At 39.0% G+C, this 24928-nt stretch overlaps 1 protein-coding gene across 2 annotated transcripts in view; it reads right to left on the bottom strand.

The window, feature by feature from the left end:
• The window catches only part of LOC124711969 (ATP-dependent RNA helicase DDX55), a 36148-nt gene extending 12207 nt beyond the window's left edge, over positions 1 to 23941 (bottom strand). The window contains exons 1-7 of one of the 2 annotated variants that reach the window (XM_047242252.1): positions 23721 to 23941; positions 19972 to 20079; positions 12955 to 13227; positions 8332 to 8531; positions 7849 to 8016; positions 1671 to 1762; positions 1355 to 1560 (exon numbers count right to left, since the gene is read on the bottom strand). In XM_047242252.1, the coding sequence (XP_047098208.1) occupies positions 1355 to 1560; positions 1671 to 1762; positions 7849 to 8016; positions 8332 to 8531; positions 12955 to 13227; positions 19972 to 20079; positions 23721 to 23816 (1143 nt within the window). In that variant the 5' untranslated portion in view covers positions 23817 to 23941. Of the gene's footprint in view, positions 1 to 1354; positions 1561 to 1670; positions 1763 to 7848; positions 8017 to 8331; positions 8532 to 12954; positions 13231 to 19971; positions 20080 to 23720 lie in introns of both variants that reach the window. The other variant, XM_047242251.1, reaches the window with a different exon arrangement.
• Between the last annotated feature and the right edge of the window lie 987 nt (positions 23942 to 24928).

Here is a 24928-nt window from a genome sequence, read left to right as displayed (position 1 = left end):
GGAAATTACTGCTGTCTCAAGTGGGAACAGAGAAATTGAAACTTAATGGTCCATCAAGACATATACAAATGAGTCAGCATTTGAGGTTCTGGTTCATCCAAGCAATACATTGTCCTCAGTTCCCATGGGGTAGCACTCACACATTATGATGCTTTGTTGTTGGGTACATTTCCAGGGAGATTGGGATGGAATTTAAACAGACAAGATTATAATGTCTTTTAATGGCATTCACAAAAATGTATGAGTGGTTTGCTGAATTTGAAAATGGTGATTTGTTGGTTAATGACAACCTTGTTCTGGATGTCCATCAACTGCCCGAACTGAAAAAAATTGAGAGCATGTGCTCAAAGACCATTGACAATTATTTGAAAGTTTTAAGAAGATTGCACAATAGTGTTCATCAAAGACAGGAGACTGGCTCTTCCACCATAACACACCTGCACACACAGCTATCTCTGTTACATAGTTTTTGGCTAAAAATGGCATAGTTTCATGGCAACACACACCTTAACTGCCTAACTTGGCTCCATGTAACTTTTTCTTATTTTCACACATGAAAAGGGGCATGAAAGGACACCGATTTGACAACACTAAAGAGGTCAAGAAAAAAATGAGGGAGGAGCTGTCAGCCATTCCCAAAAATGACTGCAAAAAATGTTTCGAACAGTGGAAGCACTGGTGGTGCAAATGTATTAGTTGTAATGGAGAATATTTTGAAGGGGATAAGGTTATTTTGTAAACAATTTGAAAATGTATAGCTTTTAAAAAATAATACCTTTGTTTCTGTGTATCCCCTTGCATAAAATTATAGTGTGTATTCCATGTGTGTTCACTTTTATGGATGACTCTACTCATTATATGATTTTCAATTATTCTGCACAAATTATGAACAAGAACTGAGTAATTAATTTCCTTCCTATGGCACCAATTTTTTTGGGTGTAAGCATACTCTTGTTAGCATCTCAAATGTTTAAACAGAGTTCATTAGCAAGCCTCGCTAATTCACGATATGTTAATGAGAAGGAAGAGTTCTGATGTACTGTCTCCAAGCCTCATGTGGCCTGGTTAAACAGACAGAATAAAATTGCAAAACAAGCAATACATACAAGACCAACAATACATTTTTAAGCTTATCAGTATAAAAGAGTTAATATCAAATGAGTGTATACTAGATATAAGGATACACTGAACTACTTCAAAAATGCAAAATTGTCAGTTCTTTATTATTATTACATAAATATCAAATTTTTCTTATGAGAAACAGTAGATTAGTCTCTACAGGGAATGAACTCAACTGAATGCCAGCACTGTAGTTAGTGAACTGATGTAAAATCTGAGGAAAATTTAAAAATACCTTCTGGTTTCTTAATATAAAATCCACATAGGCATCTTCTGTAGGCATCAGCATCACTATCGCAGAGCCCTCATTTCCAATTCTTGCAGTTCTTCCACAACGATGAACAAAAGCTGCAGCAGAAGATGGTGGGTCATACTGAATCACCCAGTGGACATCTGGTATGTCAACACCTCTGGCCATTACATCTGTGCACGCTAAAATTCCTTCAGTATGAGAGAACAAATTGCCATAATTAATCTTGATTACTTGTATCTGAAAATACATTAAATGTAAAACAAATGAGAAGCAAAGATGAAGTAAAATCTTGGCTCACCTGAGTCAGAGTTCCGAAAATTGGTAAACACTTTGCCTCTTGCGTGCTTCATTTTCCCATGTATACTGAACACTTTGAAATCTTTTAGTAACCTGAAATCATGTCACAAAGGAATTCATGAAATTTATTAGTTGTCATCGGTGTTCAGCAAACAGGACAATAATGTTAAAAGACAACTGAACTATCATATGCCAAAACCAGCATTTATACATGTATTTGATGTTATTTGATTAACAACAATCAAAATTCTGCAGTACATCATTTGCAATGGACACCCATTTAATGCTCAGGTTAAAGCCACACTGACCAAATGCAAGGATGCAGCTGATGGCTTGAGTATAAGCTGCCATTCCATATTAGTGTCATATAGACTGTCTGACCTACCACTGTGCTTAGCAACAATCTTCAGATGTTATTTGTACTCTCACTGCTCTTTCTGTTGACAATGAGAAGGTTGACTGAAAAGTCCTCGGTCTCACCCAGAGATCACAACACTACTCGTGTGATTTTTCCTCCTTATGTCGGTACAGGTGTTAGTGAATGTTGCATAAAATTGCAAGTCATTCCAGGTTGAACACTGACCAAAAGTCATTTGCAGTTTGTACATGTGCATGGTGGCTCTTCACTTTCAATTTCCACTTAAAGAAATGGGTGGTTTAAATGTGGCCATGAAAGCATCCAAGATGATCCACATGAAGGACGTCCAAAAAGTGTAAGCACACTAAAAATCATCAAGAAAGTGCATCATATGATTTAGGAAGATCAGTGTACAAAGGTGTGTAAAACTGCTACATGCTAGGAATATCAAAGGAATGTGTTGGTCACATTATGCACCAGGTATTAAACATGAGAAAGCTTTACGCAAGATGTGTGCTGTGTGTGCTCACTGTGGATCACAAAACGTATTCACAAGACACTTTCCGAAAAATACTTGGTGCATTTTAAGAAAAACAGAAGTGACTTTTTGCATCAATATATGGCAGTGGATGAAACATGGATTCATCACTACACATCATAACCCAAACAGCAGTCTATACAGTGGATAGAAGCTGGTTCTTCAGTTCAGAAAATGCCTAGGAAAGTGCAATCGGTGGGGAATATCATGGCATACACATTTTGGGATGTGAAAGGAACTGTATTGAATGACTATCTCGAGAAAGGTAAAACCATAACTGGAGAATACTACCCTCAATTTCTAACAAAACTGGATTCAAGTATCTGTGAAAACAGACCCAGCTTAAAGACGAATAAAAATCACCTTCCACCAGGACAATGCACCTACCTGCAGAAGTATCTTGGCAACAGGGAAACTGACGGACTAGCATCCACACTATTCCTTGGATTTGAGTCCCTCAGACTTCCATCTATTTTCAAAACTGAAGAAATTCCTTGCTGGTCAGCACTTTTCATCCAATCAAGAAGCCATTGTCGCTGTAGATGGCTACTTTGCAGCACTTTCAGAGAACTACAGAGTGACTATAATGGCACTGGAAAACCACTGGATAAATGTATTAATATTAGAGGAGATTATGCTGGAAAAAAACTTCTTTGAAAGCATAAATAGTCATTTTCACTATCAGGCTGTGAACATCTCAGACCACCATTATAAGGATGTAGTACATAAACTTTTGTTTGTTTCTAGTGCAATACTTGGACACTACGTATACCATTTTGCGAAGACTACTGCTGTATTTGCATTGTGTGAAACATACTGCACTGAGATCACTCCGTAAGTCTTCTTAACATCTTCCCCCCCTCCGCTGTTATTAATCATCATGATAACAGTTACGGTAAGCTTGAACTACTTGTCCTCTGCACGTCTCAATACTGCATACTGAGAAACTCAGCTCACTCTGTTCCTCCATGAGGTCCACTGTAAGTAAACAAGAGAGCTCAGGCTGATACTGCTTTCCTTGACTTCAAAAAGGCACCTGACATCGTTCCGCACTGCCATCTAGTGAAAAAAGTACAAGTTTACTGAGAATCAGAGCAGATATGTAACTGGATACTGGACTTCCTTGCAGATAGAACTCAATGTGCCACTCATAATGTAACAAAATTGACAGATGTAAAGATAATTTTCAGAGTATCCCAAGACTGTTACTGCTTACAATGTATATAAATGACCTCGTAGGATCTGTTCAACTATCAAGAGTGACCTTAAGTGGAATGACCACATTAGACAAATAGTTGGAAAAGACGACGCCAGACAGACTCATAGGAAGAATCTAAAGGAGATGTACCACAGCCACAAAACTAGGGGCTTACACAGAGTTTGTTTGACCAACTATTGAGTACTGGCAGAAACGAAGCTGTGAAGACGGGTCATGAGTTGTGCTTGGGTAGCTCAGTTGGCAGAGCACTTTCCGCGCAAGGTGAAGGTCCCGAGTTCGAGTCTCGGTCCGGTACACAGTTTTAATCTGCCAGGAAGTTTCATATCAGGGCACACTCAGTGAAAATCTCATTCTGGAACTATTAAGTATTGTTTATCAATCTGGGACCTTTAACAGGTAGGACTCATAGAAGAGATAAAGAAGATCCAATGAAGAGTGGCACAATTCATCATGGGACTGTTTAGTTGGCAAGAGAGTGTTACAGAGATGCCAAACAAACCCCAGTGGAAGACACTAAAAAAGTGGTGTTGTGGATTACGGAGAGCTTTGCTATTGAAATTTCGAGAGTACTTTCTGGGAAGGGTCGGACAACATATTACTTCTTCCCACGTATCTTTCATGAAATGACTACAATGAAAAAATTCAAGAAATTAGAGCTAATACACAGGCTTACCAACAGTCATTCTTCCCACATGGCATTCACCAGTGGAACAGAAAAAAGGAGATCAGTTAGTGGTATCAGAAGTATCCTCCGTCACACACTGTTATTTGGCTTGTGGAGTATGAAGGAGGTTACAGCTGACCAAAAATGGAGATTAAGTAAATTTACTGCTTCCATTTATCTTGAAAACACATTGTCTTTCTCAAGCACGTACACATGTATGCAAAACAACCACAAACACACACACACACACACACACACACACACACACACACACACACCACACACACACACACACACACACACACACACACACCACAAAGATGGATTCAAAGAAACAGGGTAACAAAAGAGAGTAACAATATGTAGCCATAATCACTAAAATACTCTCAGAACCTTCTAAGTATATCCCTATATGTTTATTTTGTCATTTACCATGAGTTGATAATTTAATTTAAAAATGAAGTGGACTGGCAGTTTTGACAGCAGTAATTTAACAATTCCTGTAAGATAGACATCCACAACTGTGAGAGGAGGGGAGGGGGGTGGGGGGGAGTGGAAGGAGTTATAATTATTATACTAGTGATATGAAACCAAGGTGCGCTGCTTGCTTTCTAAACCCAGTGAAGAACAAATTTTTAAATATGGTTTTTTCAGAGATATAAATTTGTCAAATGTGTTTTGGTAAATTTGAGCTCCAAACAACATCAATGAATTTTAAAAAATTGTTTCCCTCTTCTTTAGCCCACATAAAACCAGAAAAAATTAAAGAAAGCAACTAAACAAACAGTTGAAATGCCTAATGTGATGGAGTCCTTGAATAAAAAGTTGAAATGACACACTCATCAAAAGGGATTTTATCCAAATCTGACACAGCAAGTAAACTGAGAATTTTTTATGTAAAAAGTTCAAATGGACACACACATACAGTTTTTCAACAAAAAATAGTACAATTTTGTTTAAGTGACCAACAGCCCAGCCTCTCAATCGTTAAATACAACTGGCAAGGCATTGTGGAGAAAAAAGTTATACTGAAAAGCTTGACACATGTAAAACACTGCTCTTTTGGTCAAAATGAAGTGAAAAGCCTGCACAGCATTGGAGAGAGAGAGAGAGAGAGAGAGAGAGAGAGAGATACACACAATTTACTTTTTGTCTCAGAAACTTTCACAATGGTCATTGGACCAACCGCAAATCACATCAAGGTGAGTATCCTCGTAACTGCACTGCAGCACATTACAATCTTTTGTGTTGATCACTTGTATTCAAAGTCTTGCAAATTTGTATGTAGAGACGGAACAGTAGCGTTATCTTTTATATATTTTCATAATTTCAAGTAACTAGGAGTAAGGTCCAGGATTAATTCATTTCAAGTCACTCATGCAGAGGAAAGTTTTTAATCCCCATTTCACCAATCAATTACTAATTTTATCAGACAGAAAACCCGAATGAGGATAGATGTAAGACAAAATTTCTAGTACTGCAAATAGAAACATTTAAGGCAGAATACTAATCCTAGCTTTTGTAACTGATATGCTCCTTCTTCTGGGAAGGAAGCCTGTTTGGTGAAAGTTGGAAGGAGCAAGCAAAGACAAAGAAGAAGGCAATGTAAAGAGTACATAAAACATACAAAATGAGAAGTACAGATGGACCAAAAGAGGAAGATAAGTGAAAAATGGAAAGAACAGTGCAGTTAATAAATATGACGAAAGGGGAAAAGAGAGAGGAATGTAAAATCATTAAAAGGAGGCAGATTGTGAGAGGGCAAAAAATCAAGCAATGGGGCCTGTGTTAAACCACAGGAAGGTAGTGGAGTAATTGGACACGCTGGAGAGCAACTATAATTTTAACAGCCCATTCAAGAAGGCACTTAGCTATCCCAGCTTAAGCAGTTGATCTTAATGGACAATGAAGATAAAGTACCATAAACCATGTTGTTATACAAAGATAAAATACATTTATTTGTTAGTGGTATGATGGTCGACATGGCTAATAGGGAGAAAGGTTGTTTCAGCATTAAAAATTACATGTTTCATCTCAATTCCATTGTTCTTGGCAATGCTTCACAAAATTGCACCCACTTCATGATTATATTATGGGCAGGTGCCTTCAGGACTGTTTTCGAGAGGACATTGGACAGACAAGCAAAGAACTCATTGACCACATGAGAGATATGGACTTCTGTGGACTCCACGTAACACCTCTCACATTCTTCCCCCATAATGATTAGGAACACAAAACTGGATAGTTTTGACACACATAGTACTTTATAATTACAAATCTCTGTTGAATGTGCTTTGAAAAATGCCCTGGTTTCCATGTGTTTATGAATGCAGAAAATGCTCTGCTGAGGTGTCAGCCATTATGAGTCTCATGAGAAGACTCTGCAACCAACTGGCAACTGTAGAGGAGGGGAAAGTGGCACCACCTACAGATTGGGCAATGTCAACACTTGAAGATCAAACCATAGGATTATTTTGAATACTTAAAGGCACTGTATAGCACTTTTTTTGACATAATACTTATTCACAATATCAGTTAATACTTTTTGAACCATTTGGTGATATGGAGAAAGCAGGACCTTATAACGATAAGGTGACATCTGTAATTACTAATTTAAAGGCTTGGGTTTAATCTCAACTAATATTAACCTCTTGATTTTGGTGACCAAAGAGTCACTCCAACAAAGACTTGTTCAGCAGAGTGTGGAAGAGTGGCTAGAGCTCAAGCACTATCTCACCCTTGATGTGAGCAGCTTTCCATAAAAACATAAGCGTCATCCATAGTTCAAGTCTGGGGCAGTAATGAAGATCGGTGGGAGAAGTGCATTCTGCACAGAGAGAAGGAGAGTCAATTCAATGTGATGTCGACAATTTGCAGACTGACAGCCAACTATGTGCCACTGTACACATTACACTGTGAACTGCATTCTCAGTTAAGCCTTCTTTACATCAGAGCTAACAAGCAATGAGCATCAGTGATGCATTGCTATCATTGTCTATAAATCTATCAATTTTCCCCTGAATAATGAACTGTGTAGGTTTTTAAGTTTCCTCGGAGGAGTAAAAGTAAATTTTGTTCATTTCTACGAAGAAGATAATAATGTAGTATCATAGCTAGAGCAGATCTGAAGAGAATGTCTGAATGGTTGTCCTTAAGAACAGAACATGTAAATATTAAAACCCCATACAGCTGCAGGATTACATGCACCAGTGTCACTGTTACTTTTTTTAATAGAAGAAACAAGTTATTATTTACAATATAGCACTCACTGAATCTATTCACCGAAATGAGCTCATTGCTCAGATCCATATTTTAAGTGTGTTATTGTTTATCTTCATACTTGTAGAATCAAAGAGAGAGAATTTTAATATTAAATTTCCATTAAAAAGTCCATACTTACTCATTGAGGACCACAGTAAAGTACTGGACACAGGCACATGTGGACAAGAATAACATGTATTTCTTGTCACTTCCTTTTTCCTTGAAAAATCCAAGAAGTGAAGCCATTTTATTTTCTGGTTCACATATCATGTAATGATTCTTGAGGGAAGCTGGTGTAGAAACATCACTATATGCATAAAAGAAATAAGGGTTATGAGAAGTAAGTTTCCAATAAAATTTGTAGAGTATCATCAATTGTACACAATGTGAAAACATGACAATAAAACAAAAGTATAAATAACATAACTATTTGTAAATGTAGCACACATTCTACATCAGAACAAGGACCACAACACTCTTCTTACATTTAATTATTGCTTGAAACTTAAGGATTCAAAAGTTGCATAAATATGTCCTAATTCATTAAAGAGATATTTGACTGAAGAGCTATGCTTCTTAAGGATATTTAAGTTATTAAGAAGATTTTAAAGGAGCCACTAACCTTTGTTTCCCCTTCTCTTTGACAGAGACAAGTACTGGGTTTCTCATTCCAGCACGTACTAACTGCTCTAGTTCACGAGTTTGAGTGGCAGAGAACAATGCAGTACGTCGCTGCCGTGGTAAGTACTGCAGTATTACAGATATAGTCTTCTCAAAGCCCATGTCTAACAGCCTGTCAGCTTCATCCAAAACTAGTAACTCCTGTGCATAAACAATGCAAAGAATTAATAGACAAACAATACATAGAAAATGTAGGTCACAAGTAACTTTGAGATGAGCTTTAAGCAATTTTCAGTGCTGAGAGCAGAAATATCAGCCCATACACTGCAGTTTACTCTGAAACTCTATCTAATTATGACATATATTTCAGTTATTTACAATATGGGTAAAAGAAATCTACTCACCGAATGGGATCACTCGGACAAAGGCTGAAAGACATAAAATTCATAGTTTTCAGGATGAGGTACAGCTCCTGGCTGAAGAGTGGAAAGGGTTGGAGGAGGAAGCTAACAAATCAGGAAAAATCAGGCATAAACATGGATGGATGAGAGATGAAACTGCACTGTTGGCATCTGGCAAAAAGTAAAACAATTGAAAAATCAGAAGTCAGAGACGAGTGGAAGTATGCAATAAACGGGCCAAAAATTATGGAACACTAAATGCTGGAAAAATGGTACAGAGGGGGAAAATCATAAATTACAAGAAACAGAAAGACAAAGAAAGGAATGATACAAGAAGATTAGGAGAAAACTGGTTGTAAACTGAAGACATGTTGGTGATGACAACCAGGCACACGCTGTGGACAAAGTTCCTACCTGCAAATTTCTGGAGAACTGGTATCAGAATGTAAATCCAGATACCTTGTGTGGGAAGAGAGGCACCAATATATTAACTACTGCAGCAAAGAGCAAGGTCTACAACACAGTACTATCTGTTGCCATACATATTCTCTGCTTGTGTCCATTCACACTTTTCATAATTTGGTGCTTGTCATGCCACAATAAAAGGCTGGAGAATGCACATTAGTTTGTATACGATGCGACTTATTTTGCAGGTGGCTCTCCTCTTCATGTAAAATTGTAACAGGACAGGTGCAGGTAGTGGTAGGATGCACAGGACCAGTCTTACATTAGTGGTAGTCACTGGGGTCTTAACAATAATGAAAAGGAAAGGATTCAGATGGAGCACAGGATCTGATGAGGATGTTGAAAAACCTAGAGCAGGGGTGCTGACAAAAGAACATTAAGTAATATGGACTATATTTCTGCAAATCCTCTGTATTTCTGTGGTTTTCTGGCTCAATGCTATTTGGACTGTTGCTCTCGTTTTCATTTCAATTATATTTTTCTCTGTCTGTACATTTGTCTCACTCTTAATTTCCCTCACTTTTTGCCATACTCATCTCCACTCACCCCTGATCTGCCTACTAATTTATGTCACTGCTAAGTTCTCACATTTTCAGATCTTTTCCATACTAACAACCAAGTTTTCCATGTCAGCCTGTCTGGACAGAGAGGTGACACAGTGGTTAAGACAATGGACTCACATTTGGCAGAGTAGCAGTTCAAATCTAAATTTATCTTTTCTATGGTTTCCCTAAACAAAATAACCATCACAATAGCAGCACACGACTTCCACTTGACATCTCTTTAACATTCTATATACTGTGAATGCCTATAGTGAAGTAGGTTGCAAATGATCATTAGTTTTGGGATCACAAATACAGGGTGATTATAATTAAACTTTCAAACCACTGTAGAAATAACACCAATGGTCAGAATGACATCAAATAGCTATGGATATTAACTGAGAATGGCGAAAACATACGGCAGAAGAAAAATAAATAGTTACAAAATGTAACAAAAGATGGCACTGTAAGCAACAATTTAATAGTGGTTGAATACAAATGAATCACACAATGCCCAAGGTGTACATTTGACATTAACAAACTGTGCTACTCAGTGTGCATGGGTGCGCAGGTGTGATGCTGTTAGTAACGAAGTCCATTCACCATGGCAAGGTCATATCCATTGGATGGGAAAGATCGGGTTTTAATTGTCCTGAGGCCAAAAACTGCATAAAAAGTATCAATAACATCAGTTTCCCATTGTCCTGAGGCCAAAAACCACATAAAAAGCATCAATCACATCGGCTTTTAGTTGCCCTGCGGCCAAAAACTGCATAAAAAGCATCAATCAAAATCAAATTGGATTATTAATTTCCATGTGACTGGCGCAAAACATGTTCAATATGCTGTCCACTGTTTTCTCCAGGTTGAAATTGAGAAACATCATGTCCCACAACTGATCGAAGTGTTTCTGGAGTCACAATCAAAATGCGCTGCGCAATGCGTGCCTTCAATGCAGCTAAGTTTGCAATCGGAACACTGACACAAGATCTTTCAGATAGCCCCACAGCAGAAGTCACATGTATTAAGGTAGGTGATTGGGATGGCCAAGCTGTAGGAAAATGGTGGCTGATAATTCTAGCATTTGCAAAATGGCACTTCAACAGCTGGTTAACTGGATTTGCAATGTGCGGAGGTGCACCATCTTGCATAAAAATGATCTCAAAGGCACATCCACGCTTTGGAGAGCTGGAATGACATGGTTGCACGAAAGACACTCATAGTGCTTACCAGTGACAGTGCAGGTAACAGGACCAGAAGCACATGTCTCTTCGAAAAAATGTGGCGCTATTATAAATGATGCCGTAAACCCGCACCACAGAAACCTTCTCAGGATGAAGTGGTACTGGTTGAGTTGCATGTGGATTCCGTTGCCCAGATTTGACAATTCTGTGTATTGACATATCCTGCCAGATGGAAGTGGGCTTCGTGTGTCCACAAAATCTTCCCCAGCCAATCATTGTCCACTTCCATGCAAACAAGAAATTCCAAGGCAAAGGTCTTTCTTGTTCACAGGTTAACAGGAAGCAACTCGTGCACATGGGTAATTTTAAATGGATAGCAAAGAAGGATGTTTCATAGGATTTTACTCACCGTGCTCACGCGTATGTCCACTGTTCGGTCAATTCTCCGTGCACAACACGTTTGCTCACCACCACTTGTCTCCTACAGCATTGCTGTAGCCACTGCTTACACTGATGTCAAATCAATTCGTTTCCTCCTTGTACCAGGTTGCACACCAAAAGAACCCGTATTCCAGAATTTCTGAAGCATTTTCTCCAGACCTACGGCACTCATTGGCCCAATGCCTCCTTTCTTCACACCCTTCCGTGTGGAACTTCTGCAGAGTGACAAGGGCACAGTCATCATTCTTGTAATACAGCTTTACAAGCAGAGCGCAATCCTGCTTTGAGACAGTCACGGCGAACGTCACAGATGCGAAAGGAGGGAAAGCCATGTACCTGGAGTGTTTATACCAAATTGAATATGTCGTGTGCATGGCAGGTGTTTTCATTTACATATTCTGACACATACAGCACCATCTATTGATCAATTTTTACACTAATTTTTTTCTTCTGTCATTCGTTTTCACCCTTCTCCGATAATATTCCATTGCAATTTGATGCCATTCTGACCAGTGGTGTTACCGTATTTCTACAGTGTTTCTTAAAGTTTAACTTTAATTATAATCACCCTGCGTATTGGCCATGGGTTTGCTTAGTTACAAGGGAAGTGAAGAATACAACCACAACCTCTAAGTGATACTGCTCTCCTATTTAGTCCTCTTCTTCAGCACCTGTTCCCCTAAATTTATGTATTTTAATTCTCCTCTTTCTATTCACATCACTTTTCATTTTCTAATTTTGTTATTTTGTGCCTATTTCCATCCATTACAATCTTTTCTCTCCATTTTCCAGTTTCCTTTTACAGTGACCGGTGATCTGAGAAGACAGGAAACAAGTTAAGAAGCAGCAGAAACTGGCCAACTGGCTGAGGCATCAACAGTGAGCAGCAGAGAGTAAACAGGATGGCACGATAAGAGACGGATAGACAATGGAGAGAGCATGGCGGAATAACAAGTCCAGCGGGTAAACCTTGATTGAAAATATCAGATGATGTGAATTCTGAACCAAAAATGTCATGTAATGGGCACAGTGAATCAGGACTGACTACCGAGCTGCTGTGGTGCTGGCTTCAAAGCATGGTCACAGATGCTGATAGGCTGACAAGGCAAGTGCATCCCCGTGGTAGCGGTGACATCAGCATCTGCTGATGTAGCAGGACTGTCTAGTAGCTGTCATCGAAAGCATATCTTCTAATGGGTCTCCAAACGTGTCAGGCCAGGATACTAGATCTTTACCTTTCATTTCTTTCAGCTGCAAGTTATTCAACGGAATCTGAATAATTTGCTGTTTTGAAAGCTCAGGCCTGACAAGTTTTTGCTGCTAGCCATGAATTCACCATTTCATTAGTTAGTTGGTAAGTACTTACTATCCTTTGTGTGTGTCACAGTACTTACCATGATTCGAAGGTTACATGTAACATGAAATCTATGAACTGGTATTAGGTTCAGTGAAGATGCATAAAAGATGTGAACTGTGTTAAAACAGTTGTTTCATGCACAACAGCAAAAAAGAAATGACACTGATTTGATCAAATTTGGGTGTATTAGTACTACACCACTCTTCAAAGCATTACATCTGATTGCAAACTTACCAAAGATTTCACAGCAGCTGGAAGGTTAATGTCCTGTTGTCTAGTAAGGAGATCCTCCAGGCGACCAGGAGTAGCAATGATGATATTGGCACCATTACTACGAAATTTCTCCACATCTGACACAATGGTGGTGCCACCAACAACAAGAATCTGTGTAAGGTTACTGACATACTTCAGAAAATGTGAGAGGACTTCATTAGTTTGTGTGGCTAATTCGCGTGTTGGAGAAATTACTATTGCACCAACTTCATGCCGTTTCAGTTTATCTGGACGCTTCTGCAACAAAGAAATCACTGGAAGAGACTGTTTCGTGTTGCAAGCATAAAACAAAAGAAAGAAAAAGGTAAAGACAGATGTGTGGAGTACTTTTGTTGTTATAAGTAATATTTCACAAATAAAAAGAACTTGAGAACTGTTGAGTCATCGAAAGGCATATAAAAGAAAACGAAAACTGTTAGCTTTCTGATAATGAGCTAAAGTACATACACTTACATACACCTGTGCAGTTACACTTAACAGTACTGGGATTGCAGTTCGGCATGTGGACTAGGTTGAAGAATTGTGTGGGACTGGGTGATCAGGGGAAGAAAGAGGTGGGGAGTGAGAGGAGAGGTTGAAGAGGAGTAGCTGACAGCTTGGAGAAAGGCTGCAATTGCCTGGGGTAGGAATGCAAGAGGGTGAGGTGGCTGGTGAATGGGCTAGAAATGTTACACATGGGCATACAGCTGGTGAGTTCATGCAGTGTACCAGCATCGTAATGTCGAGGTGTGGAGAGGAAGGGGGTGACAGGACAGGTAAAGGGGAGATTATTGGATACAGGATGTGGGTACATTAAGCTAACGGTGCCTGAAGTCAGGAGAATTGTGGGAGTAAAGGCTGTGCTGCAAGGATTACTCCGACATGCATAGAGCAGAATAGCTGGTGACAGAGGAGAGGGTCCAGATGGCATGGGTTATGAAGTAGCCATGGAACTCAAGCATGTTGTGCTCAGCATCGTGTTCTGTCTGTAGATGGTCAAGAGGAAACAGTTTGGCAGAGACCGTTCATTCTGGTGAACGCCTGGTTGGTAGTCATGTCCACACAACATGCTGTGCACAAATGTGGTATGAGGCATGATTGCTTTCACAAGCAGCCCAGTCTCTAGTGGGATAGGATAAGCCTGTGACAGCACCAGAATAGAATGTGCTGCATGGGTGAATCGAGTGGATCTTACACCTGGGTCTTTCACAGGGATATGACCCCTGTGGCAAGGGGTTGGGGATGGGATTGACACTGGGATGGAGCAGGGTGTTCTGAAGGTTGGGTGGGTGGTAGAATACCATATTACGAGGGGTAGAAAGGATCACTGGTAGGATGTCCTCATTTCTTGGCACGATGAGGGACATCATTAGTTATTTTGCTACCCAAGTAGTAAAACTTGTATACTATATTTAGTGTCTCATTTTCTAATCTAGTTTCTTGGCATCAACTCAGCTAATTCATTTACATTTGATTACCCTTTTATTACTTTTTTTGATGTACATCTCTTAATATTTATTCAAGAAATACCCACTGCATTCAGCTACTCTTCCAAGTCCTCTGCCAGCTCTGAAAGAATTACAGTGCCATCAGCAAATCTTAAAAGTTTTTATTTCTCAGTCCTGAAATTTAATTTCCTATCTGCATTTCTTCCTGTTGTCCTTCACGGCTTGCTCTCTGATAGGCATTTAACCCAATACTGCATGAATATCTGCCCCTGCCAGCCATGCCAAATGTGTCTACATCTAATGTTGGATGCCCTCTGAGGTCTTTATGTGGCATCTTCTGGGATGACTTTCAGAGTCATCTGAAGTTTGTTTGAATTATTATTGGTATCGAAAGGGCATGCTGCGGTCACAGGCAACTCTCCACATGCAGACAATATTCTTAAAGCAGTTAACAGGAATTCTAGAGCTCTTTCTGTGACTCAATAATTGTATGAACGCAACAAGCTGAGGACTGCTGCAAACAAAAGTGTTTATATTTTACTGAAAGGTAAGTTGTCAAGAACTACAAATCTTTCTGTTTCTATTTACAAATCTTTCTATTTCCAATTAGTAAGAAAGAGGGAAACTGGCAGCTTTGGGGATGTACACTGAAGAGGGAAAGGGTGTAAAACACTAATATTTCTAAGGTCTGTGAGAAATCCTTCAAACTGATGCACAAATGAACTACAATAGCACCAAAAATTTGGCAAAAGTCTATATCAGAGACAGTGGCAACCACAGCGGTCGTTCTCTACTGTTCATAGGCTGGTAATGCGACAGTTTTGCAGAGCCAATGGGATTCTACTTCCATGTGATCAATGGGAGGTGAGAAACGAGGCAATGCACTTCTAGTGCTGAGACTGAAACTATTCTCTTCCTCACTGTTGCCACAAATATTTGACTGTATTTTCTGAATATGTCAAGAATCGTGAGATTGTGTTCCGGTTGAGACCTAATAGCTCAACCTGAATTAAATTAATAATCCTAGTTGTCCAAATGTTTGCCAGTTTCTGCTGAATGTGTAATAATTTTGTAGGTTGTGGTATACTGACTAGAGACTGTCACTATTTTCCTTCACCTCTTGCTTTCGTATTGTCTGCATAGAACCAGCAGCTAACACACTCTCTTTCTTTCCCATCGTACATCACTGTGAGTGCTAGTAGAAGTACGGAATGCTTCGGCTGACTTGCATCTCCAGTACCTACTGGGTGACACTATCAGCAGGCAAATTAGAGATACTTGGAATGATTATTGGTTCTGCAAATGCAAGCTCAAAAAAGTAAATTTCTTACTAAAACATTAGGGGCTTAGGATACGGATGACAAATGAATGGGAATTCATCTGGTACAATAACAGTACTTGAAAAAAATATCAGCATTAGAGAATGTGTAGAAAGGAATCAATTAATTCCTTCAAAGGGGGCAATTATCATGTTAATGAACACACACACACACACGCACACACACACACACACACACACACACACACACACACACAGATTACGATTGCAGGCTCAATCAGAGTAGCAATGAGAGATTAGTTTGTGAAGAAACAGGGAAACTTGAACAAGGAGAGATAAGAAATAAGCATTTTTAAGCAAAACTTGGGCAACCGATTTGATGAAAAATTTGAGCATTTATCTTACATAAAGTTAGTCAATGGATCAAAATAATACAGTGTTATTCAGTGGTCATTTTGGCACCATAATGGAAAATTATCGAAAGAAGACTAAAAGTCAATTTTCATAAATTTTTACTATGGAAAATTGTTATGTTTCCTACTTTCAAACGTTATATGAATGCTGAATGATGTATCTTGAGATAAGTGATCACAAAAATGACTAAAATCATTCACCAGGGAAATCTTGCCAAACATAAATCTGCGACAGAACAGGAGATTGTGGCACCACCCGTTGGCTTGACCCCAACTTCACAAAGGCAATGGCCACCCATTTTTCAAGCTTACACAATATACTGACTATGATATCATTCATTACAACACATATGAACAGACTCAAATAACACAGAATATATTTAATTGCACAAATATCATGATTTTAATGGGTCAACTACAGAAATTTGGGTCTTTTTTAGGTTGGAGAAAAAAAATAAATACAACAATCCTAATATTGACAACATACCAAAACAAGTAGAAATGTAAAAATCAAGCAAAAAAAAAAAAAAAATTGTCAGTGAACAATAAAACCACATTAAAAGAATTATCAGAAATTTTACTTGAACGCCATTACAGAAGTGTCTGATTCCATGCATCTGCTTTGACCCGTGATGTCAATATGGCGGAAATGGCTACTTTCAGCACATACAAATGGCAATGATGTCACTATATACACAGGCTAACGAACACGAACAAAAATACAACTGACACAATATTGTCTCACTCTAAAAATAAAATGAAACTAACACGACAACCGCGGACAATTGGGGGATTACGACAGGGACAAGCTAAATATACAGCAATAAAAAACACTGCACCATTCCAAAACAAACAATATACAAAAAAATTTAAATTACAGCATTCCACTACACCAACAAAACAAAATGAATTGGACATTTCCCTTGACCTATGTAGCTCAACCACAGCCACCAATACAAAAAAAACCAACACCTACAACCCAGAAAAGGGGGAGTGGACATTTCCCTTGACCTATATAGTTCAAATGCAAATCTACAACCCCAAAAAGTGGAATTGGACATTTCTCTTTATCTTTACAGCTCAACCACAGCTATCGATACCAAAGAACCGACACCTACAATTCTGAAAAGTGGAACCAAAACCTCAACAACTCAAAAACCCAAATACCCATATTCACTACATCAATTAAACACACAAAACATCACAATTACTACAGAGACAAGCAATGCCACATATACATGTCCCTGGCCCAAGCTGCCTGAACTCTTTACCAACCTCATGTTGTTACCACAAACATGACATCTAACATATTCAGAAATCAGACTGAACATCTGCAGAAACTGTATGCCAGATATCATATCACCACCTATCTCAGAACGTAATGATACACTAGTGGACTTGACCAGCATATCCTAACCTATCGCTTGAGCCTTTGTCTCACAATCTGCGCAGGGTCGGCATTGTTTCAATCGGATTTGGCATGATTAGTGCGAAGGAGTGGCCACATGCCCTTCCTGCCGCCACCTCATACCCCCGTGACAGAATCAGTATACCCCAGCTGTCTGTGTCTAGTAGAAATCATGAAACAGTGGGAACGCGTTTCAAATGTCTGCGAGTTGTGTAACTGAGGCGGGCCGTGGGGACCAACCCAGTATTCACCTAGTAGGGTATAGGAAACCGCCTAAAAACCACATCCAGGCTGGTCAGCACACTGGCCCTCGTCGTCGATCCGTCAGGCGGATTTGATTCAAGATAGGCACACCTACATGAGTCCAGGAAGCAGCGCATTAGTGCTTTCGGCTAACCTGGCGGGTTACTTCACCATCATATCCATACCTAACAAATAAGTAACAAAAAAATTAGACTTCTTTCTGCACAACAAACACCAAATTGATCAGACCTAAAAAATACTTTAATAATTCACTGAAGAAACTTCCACAACCCACGTTACCTCACTACCTACACTCAGAACCGCATTAGCGCCATGACAACAAAAACTCAAATGAATCCAATACCACCAGAGGGCACCACTAACTACAATGACATGACATCTACTAACATAACCAACTTAAAAACTCTGCGTCATAGTGACATCACGTGTCGCAACACCATTTCGACACAGGTCAAAGCAGACAAGTGGAATCGGACGCTTCTGTTAACCCAGCTCAAATGAAGTCTATGATGCCACAAACCCACACATAGCTTCAAAATGCAGTATACCACAAAGCCACACACATAAACAAACTTCAGCTTACCTACATCACTAAAACGAAGTCTATGTACCAACACTATCTCTAGAATGGCCAGCCTGGACTTCTCAAACCATGAACCCCTAAGGATAATATTGGTCCCTGAAGCATGATTCAGCAACTTTGGTTCATCTCATATCCTCCCCATGTACATAACACTTCACATCCTCGACGGTTAAACTGAATAACTGTACGAATTCAGTCGTGGTCAACATGTCGTCCCCTGTTGAGACACACAGCAATCTACTCATGAACTGTGTTGTCTTCTCTATGACTAACAAAATCTTAATAAAGGCAAGGCCTCCGGTCCAGATTGTATACCAGTCAGGCTCCTCTTAGAGTATGCTGATAAAATAGCTCCATATTTAGCAATTTTATACAACCACTCTCTCACAGAACGTTCCGTACCTAAAGACTGGAAAATTGCTCAAGTCACACCAATACCCACAAAGGGAAGTAGGAGTAATCCGCTGAATTACAGGCCTATATCACTAACGTCGATTTGCAGTAGGGTTTTGGAACATATACTGTATCTAAACATTATGAAGTACCTCGAAGAAAGTGTTTTATTGACACATAGTCAGCATGGTTTCAGAAAATGTCGTTCTTGTAAAACACAACTAGCTCTTTTTACTCATGAAGTAATAAATGCTTTCGACACGGGATGTCAAATTGATTCCATATTTATAGATTTCCAGAAGGCTTTCAACACTGTTCCTTCCAAGCGTTTTCTAACCAAACTGCGTGCCTACGGAGTATCGCCTCAGTTGTGTGACTGGATTCGTGATTTCCTGTCAGAAAGGTCACAATTCGTACTAATAGATGGAAAGTCATCGAGTAAAACAGAAGTCATATCCGGTGTTCCCCAAGGAAGTGTTATAGGCCCTCTATTGCTCCTGGCTATATTAACGGCATAGGAGACAATCTGAGTAGCCATATTAGACTGTTTGCAGATCATGCTGTCATCTGTTCTGTTGGCACCCACCTACTTAGAGAGAAATGATCATCATGATAAAATAAGAGAAATCAGGGTGAATAGCAGAGTAATCACATAGATAGATAGATAGAAAGATAGAAAACCAAACCATAAAATTAAATTTCCAATCATAAACAACACACCACTCTAATAATTTCAAACCTGAAAACAAAGGTATTGCCCATAACTGCCAATATCAAAATAACTCACTAACAAACCGCAACAAATTCTTTCAACATTATTTTCAGAAACAGCACTCAAGAAAATCCAATGAATCATTAAGAGCACTCATAAACAATTCAGAAAGAAACAACCACACTACAGTGTGTCACCACATACGCCAACATGCCCTCTGCAAATGCGATCTGTAGGTGGCACCACAGACTTCGGTTGATTGAAATCAAGATAACCTGATGTGGACTTGAGCTCCACTCCTCCTAGATGTGAGTCCTCATTACAGTTTAGAGGTCATAATGCGATTCCTTAAATCACACGGAGTGAAATTCTTGTCTAATGTAATTCAATTAACATAACTGAAAAGATACTTGCTGAAATATCTTGAAGTATTGATGATAAATAAAACTACTCACTGCTCACAACTGAGGAGTCAAGTGTAGAGCAAATTTTAACATACCTGAAGCATTTCCAAAAGGGGAACTAGGAATGCCAATGTTTTACCACTTCCAGTGACTGCTTCAGCTGCGACATCCTTATTTTTCAACAGTAATGGAATGCAGGCAGCCTACAAAAAAAAGTACATGACAGTAGCAAACATAATATTCGATAACAAACTGAGGCTTACTAATATTCAGAGCCATAACTTTTACCATTGGCTGCCTTCAAAAGATTTATACAAACTAGAAAGGAACTTGACAAGAAGAATCACATAACAGGTAGCAATGAAATGACCAATGATGGCTCTACTGTTCTTGAACACCATCTTTTCATGCAAAAACACAGTGAGCTGTTTTGTGGAGTTAACAATGTGGCAATCCAAATGGCAGGATATTTTGTGTACCAGGTCTTACATATCATTCGAAGCGAATGCCAAAAGCATTACATCATAAAACCTGTCTAAAAAGAATAAATGCTCTTCTTTTCTTCTTGCCTGAATGCACAAATGAGTCTGGTTCTGGGGTCAACGGAGGCCTCTGATTCCCACCCGTCGGCTTTGACCCCTGACGTAAGGGTATTGTGGTGTGTGACGTCATGACAGTGTGGAGTTTAGTTTATGAGTGTGCTGTGGTTGATGGTGTCCTCTGGTGGTGTGTGTGTGGTCCGCATGTTATGTGGTGTATTTGGGTGTTGGTGCTTGAAGTGTGCATTTATTGGTCGTGACTGTTATAGAAGAATAGAAATGAGGGTTAAGTTTCTGCAACTTTTTGGGCTTGTGGCAGAGATAGTGAAATGCGGCGTATGCAAGCAGAATATGTGAGTTGGGGGTTTGTTTTGGTTTGTGTGTGTGTGTGTGTGTGTGTGTGTGTGTGTGTCACTGGGATGGCTGACCTAGTGTGTAATGCTGGAACTTTTTTGTGGGTTTATTGTTCATGTGTTATAATGTTCGGTGGGTTTTTTATGTGTTGTTGGGTCGGTGGTATTTGGTATTTGCTGCATGTGTTGGTGGTAGATGTTTTGGTATCGGTACTTGTGGTTGATTTATGCATCTTAGGGGAAGTACTCGATTTGAATTTTTTTGGGTATCGTCAGATGTATTTTAAATATATAGGTCATGGGAAGTGACCAATTAAATTTGTGTGTTTTGGTGTCATGAGCTGCTGTTGACCTACATAGGTCAAGGGATGTGTCCGATTCCAATGTGTCGTAGCTATTTGTGTTTTGGTATCCTGAGCTGCTGTTGACCTATATAGGTCAAGGGAAGTGTCCAATTCCAAATTTTTTTTTTCAGTTGTTGGTTTTGTTGTATCGATAGTTGCAGTGTGATTATAATTTTTGGAGTAGTTGTTTTTTATTTTGTAGTATCGACAATTGCCGTTGGGCTATGTAGGTGAAGGGAAGTGACCGATTCCTGTCGATATTGCAAGTGTAGCGGAATTTGGGAATTTTGTGGTGTTTTTATGTCGTCGTTTTGTATGGTTTGGGATCGTGGTGTGTGTGTGTGTGTGTGTGTGTGTGTGTGTGTGTCTGTATGTTATTATATTTAGTTTGTTCCCACCCAAAAAACCCCAATTTCCCGCGCTGTTTTTTTGAGGGAGATGTGTTTGTTGGGTTTATATGTATTTTCGTGTTTGTTGTCGTGTTTATGTAATGACGTCATACGCGCCATATTGGAGACGTTGAGAATTGTCGTTTCCGCCATACTGGTGACGTCACGGTTCAATGACGGGTGGAATCAGACACTTCTGTAATCCACCGTTTCTTTTACCAGGAGCAATCAAAGCACTTTATGATTTCCTTACTCATGTGTTAAATTACCAGAGCATTAACTCAGATATCATCAAGGCGGGTTGCAACAAAAATTTGCAACCATTTCTGGAATTTAATTTTTGAATCATTGACTCTATTCTTAATTGATGATGATGCAACAGTAGTTAACTCAAATATAGAACAAGCAATACTGCAAGTAAACAAAGGTGAAAAAAAAACATCAACTGCAGTACAGCACGCACCAGAGTTATTTCTCTTCATTTACAGATTTTCTATCAGCACTAACATCCTCGAAACCCATTCAAAAAATGACTAAAATACTAAATAATGTTTAAAAAAAATTAAGGTTCAAAGGTTTTTCACTCATATCGAGTTTTGATTCTGTAGACATTGTTTACAGAAACAAGTTTATTTTGTGCAAATTGTGTTCCTCATTAAGGAAAACTTGGGTTTTCTTAAGTTTGTCATGATTTTCGGGATCGTTTGGAACATTTTGTTTTGAATGCTAGTATGGTTTGGATGTGTCACCAAAGTTCTCGCTTAGAATATAAAAAAAAGGGTGGAAATGGGGAGAAGTATATTAGGTTTTATGGAATTAACCATTGATAAACAATATTTAACTTCAAGGCACTTTGAGATCACCTACTAGTTGTCCAATCTCAGCAGAAGTTTTTTACAGTCTGTTTTTTGTTGACTGGAATAGGACTACGGAACCTAAAAACTTTATCTCTTGGAAAACTACTTGTAGTTAAGGACCACCCCATGCAACATCCAGTTCTTAGGCAATTCTTCAATGGGAGGGGGGCAGTAAAGGTGATAAGGGTTTAATATTCTATCGATGATGAGGTCATTAGAGACAGAGCATATGCTCAGATTGCCTAGGGAAGCAGAGTCCCGTGTGATACTATGCAACTAGATACAGAAGTGAAAGACAGGGAGGCGGCCCAAAGTGTCTCTGTGACAATCCTCATAAATGATAAATTGTCATTCATTATCTATAGTGATTTATTGTCCCGTATACACACAAGCATCCTCCTACTAGTATCCAAAGAAAACAGATTTAATAAGTCATTATTGGGATCCTTACATCACTCAATTACGTGAATTGGTAAAAACACAATGCATTAAAAAGAAACAGAAATATTGGTAGAAAAAAAAGATAGGTTACCAAGACGTCATTTGCCAGTTAAGGTCATTGGCAGAAGTGGGAATATGGAGTACATTCAGCAAACAAAGTTTGTACTAGTGATTGCTCCAAATTTGCTATGTGCACAGAGATTCTCACAAAGACAGAATAACCTGAATAGCAAACTCACAAATAATAATAATAATAATTTCAGGAACGCAGGAAAATGTAAGTATTCCTCTTCATGCTCTCACTTCTTACATAAGTGGAATAATAAGAACATGTAATACATGGCACAATGAAAATTCATTTGTGTCATCAAATAATCCTGATATACTTGGCTCATACGCCTGTTAGGAAACCGGTATTACAAAACTTTAAAGATAAACACATACTCATCTGTTCCCCTCTTTTCTCAGCAAAAACAGTGCAATAAATCTTCTAAAATATTCTGTACATAGTGGAGGTAAGGTAAACAGACGTGCGACATATCTACACATATTTTCCAAATGGTATACTCTTTAAAGAACTTCGCTGTTCCCTTGTTGACATCTTCATTTGGATTTCAATGAGCGTCGAGAGAGATTATTTTCCCCAATTCGTCAGGATACGCTATATCACGCGGTGTGATTAGATAGTTGTGGGCCACAAAATTAATTATCGCATTGAAGCTTAATTACTTTACATTGTAAAAGCTTTGCTACTAGCAAGAGAATAGCGTTTAACTTACGCGCTAGAAAATGAAAATAACAAAAAAATCGAATTCCGTCTTAAATAAATACGTAATTTACACGGCTAATTTCAAACACATTACACCACATTAATAAAAAAAAGGTTCGCAAAACATTTATGATTCACTTTATAATTTGTACCTGCACTGGTGTCATGTATTTAAACCCAAGATCCTTGATTGCTTTCAGAACAGGAGCTGAAAGTCTGACTTCTAACTTTTCCCATGCTGTTTCCATTGTCCGTAATTTTGTTTAAGTCTCACTCAATTCAATAACTTGACGATTGGTGGACTTTGCTACACATGTTTATGTTTACATCACAGTTCACACACGTGCTTTTTGGTCCAAAGATGTTACAGTTTCAATACTGCCAACCTTTAACATGGCACGATCAACTACAGTCGGTTAATACACCCAACATAAGCGTCACCAAAGCTAGTGGAACAGTGCACTTACAATGTAGTTGTATATGTGAACTCCCAGTTTTTAGTGGCGCAACTTAAGAGGCGCAACTTTTGTTGTGCCACATAAAGTTCAACTTGGTTATACTTTGTTGCGCCACTTTTCTTCCACCACTGCTTCCTGGTGGTAATATTTCGAAACACGATCTTTGTGTCGCAGTTATCGTGGAGCAATTGCTGCTCTATTCCATTCGATTTCAGTGTGGTTTCACTTCACTGAAAAAAGCGAAAACAGTGGTCGGCAGGCACACTTCGGCAACTTGTGGAACTACAACAAGGACTGCAGCCTATGTTTGCTTTTCTGCAGCAGTATGTGCGATTGTGTGTGTGTGTGGGGAGGGGGGGGGGGTATATTTGCAAACAAATGACGTAATCCACAATCTCATAATCTTATAAGATTTTTGGATGAAAAAATAAATAAACTTAATATATATATATAACCAAAATATTTGTTCTTTCACGAAATTTATTTTCGGATGAAACATACCGGTTTCGGTTTCCTTGCATTTGACTCTTGCTACAGCTCTAATGCCATAACCTGCTCTATAACATTCATACCCACCCAAATGATTTCAATTGACGCCATACTGAAAACTGTGCTACTATGTAGAATTTGTAGCGTCCTTCCTTGAACACTAGATCATGGAGTCACTACAGAAAGCCACAAGCTGTGGCTTCACATTAGCTGCGTGTGTGAACCTGGCCTATGATTTGCTTGACACATTATGCCCATAAAGATACAGTTCATGCAGTAGTGGCGTGGCGCGAACGTCCGGCGGGGACTTGGCGCTGTTTTCCATCGCCTTCATGTTAACAAATAGAGCAATTCACATACAGATGGGGTGGCATCGCTTCAGGCTCCGCACCACGTCCGATTGTCGTCACAAT

This window comes from Schistocerca piceifrons, chromosome 8, assembly GCF_021461385.2.
Source record: "Schistocerca piceifrons isolate TAMUIC-IGC-003096 chromosome 8, iqSchPice1.1, whole genome shotgun sequence".
Taxonomy (NCBI): Eukaryota; Metazoa; Arthropoda; class Insecta; order Orthoptera; family Acrididae; genus Schistocerca; species Schistocerca piceifrons.
The sequence above is the reverse complement of the archived record's forward strand: the minus strand, read 5'-3'. Positions and strand labels throughout refer to the sequence as shown.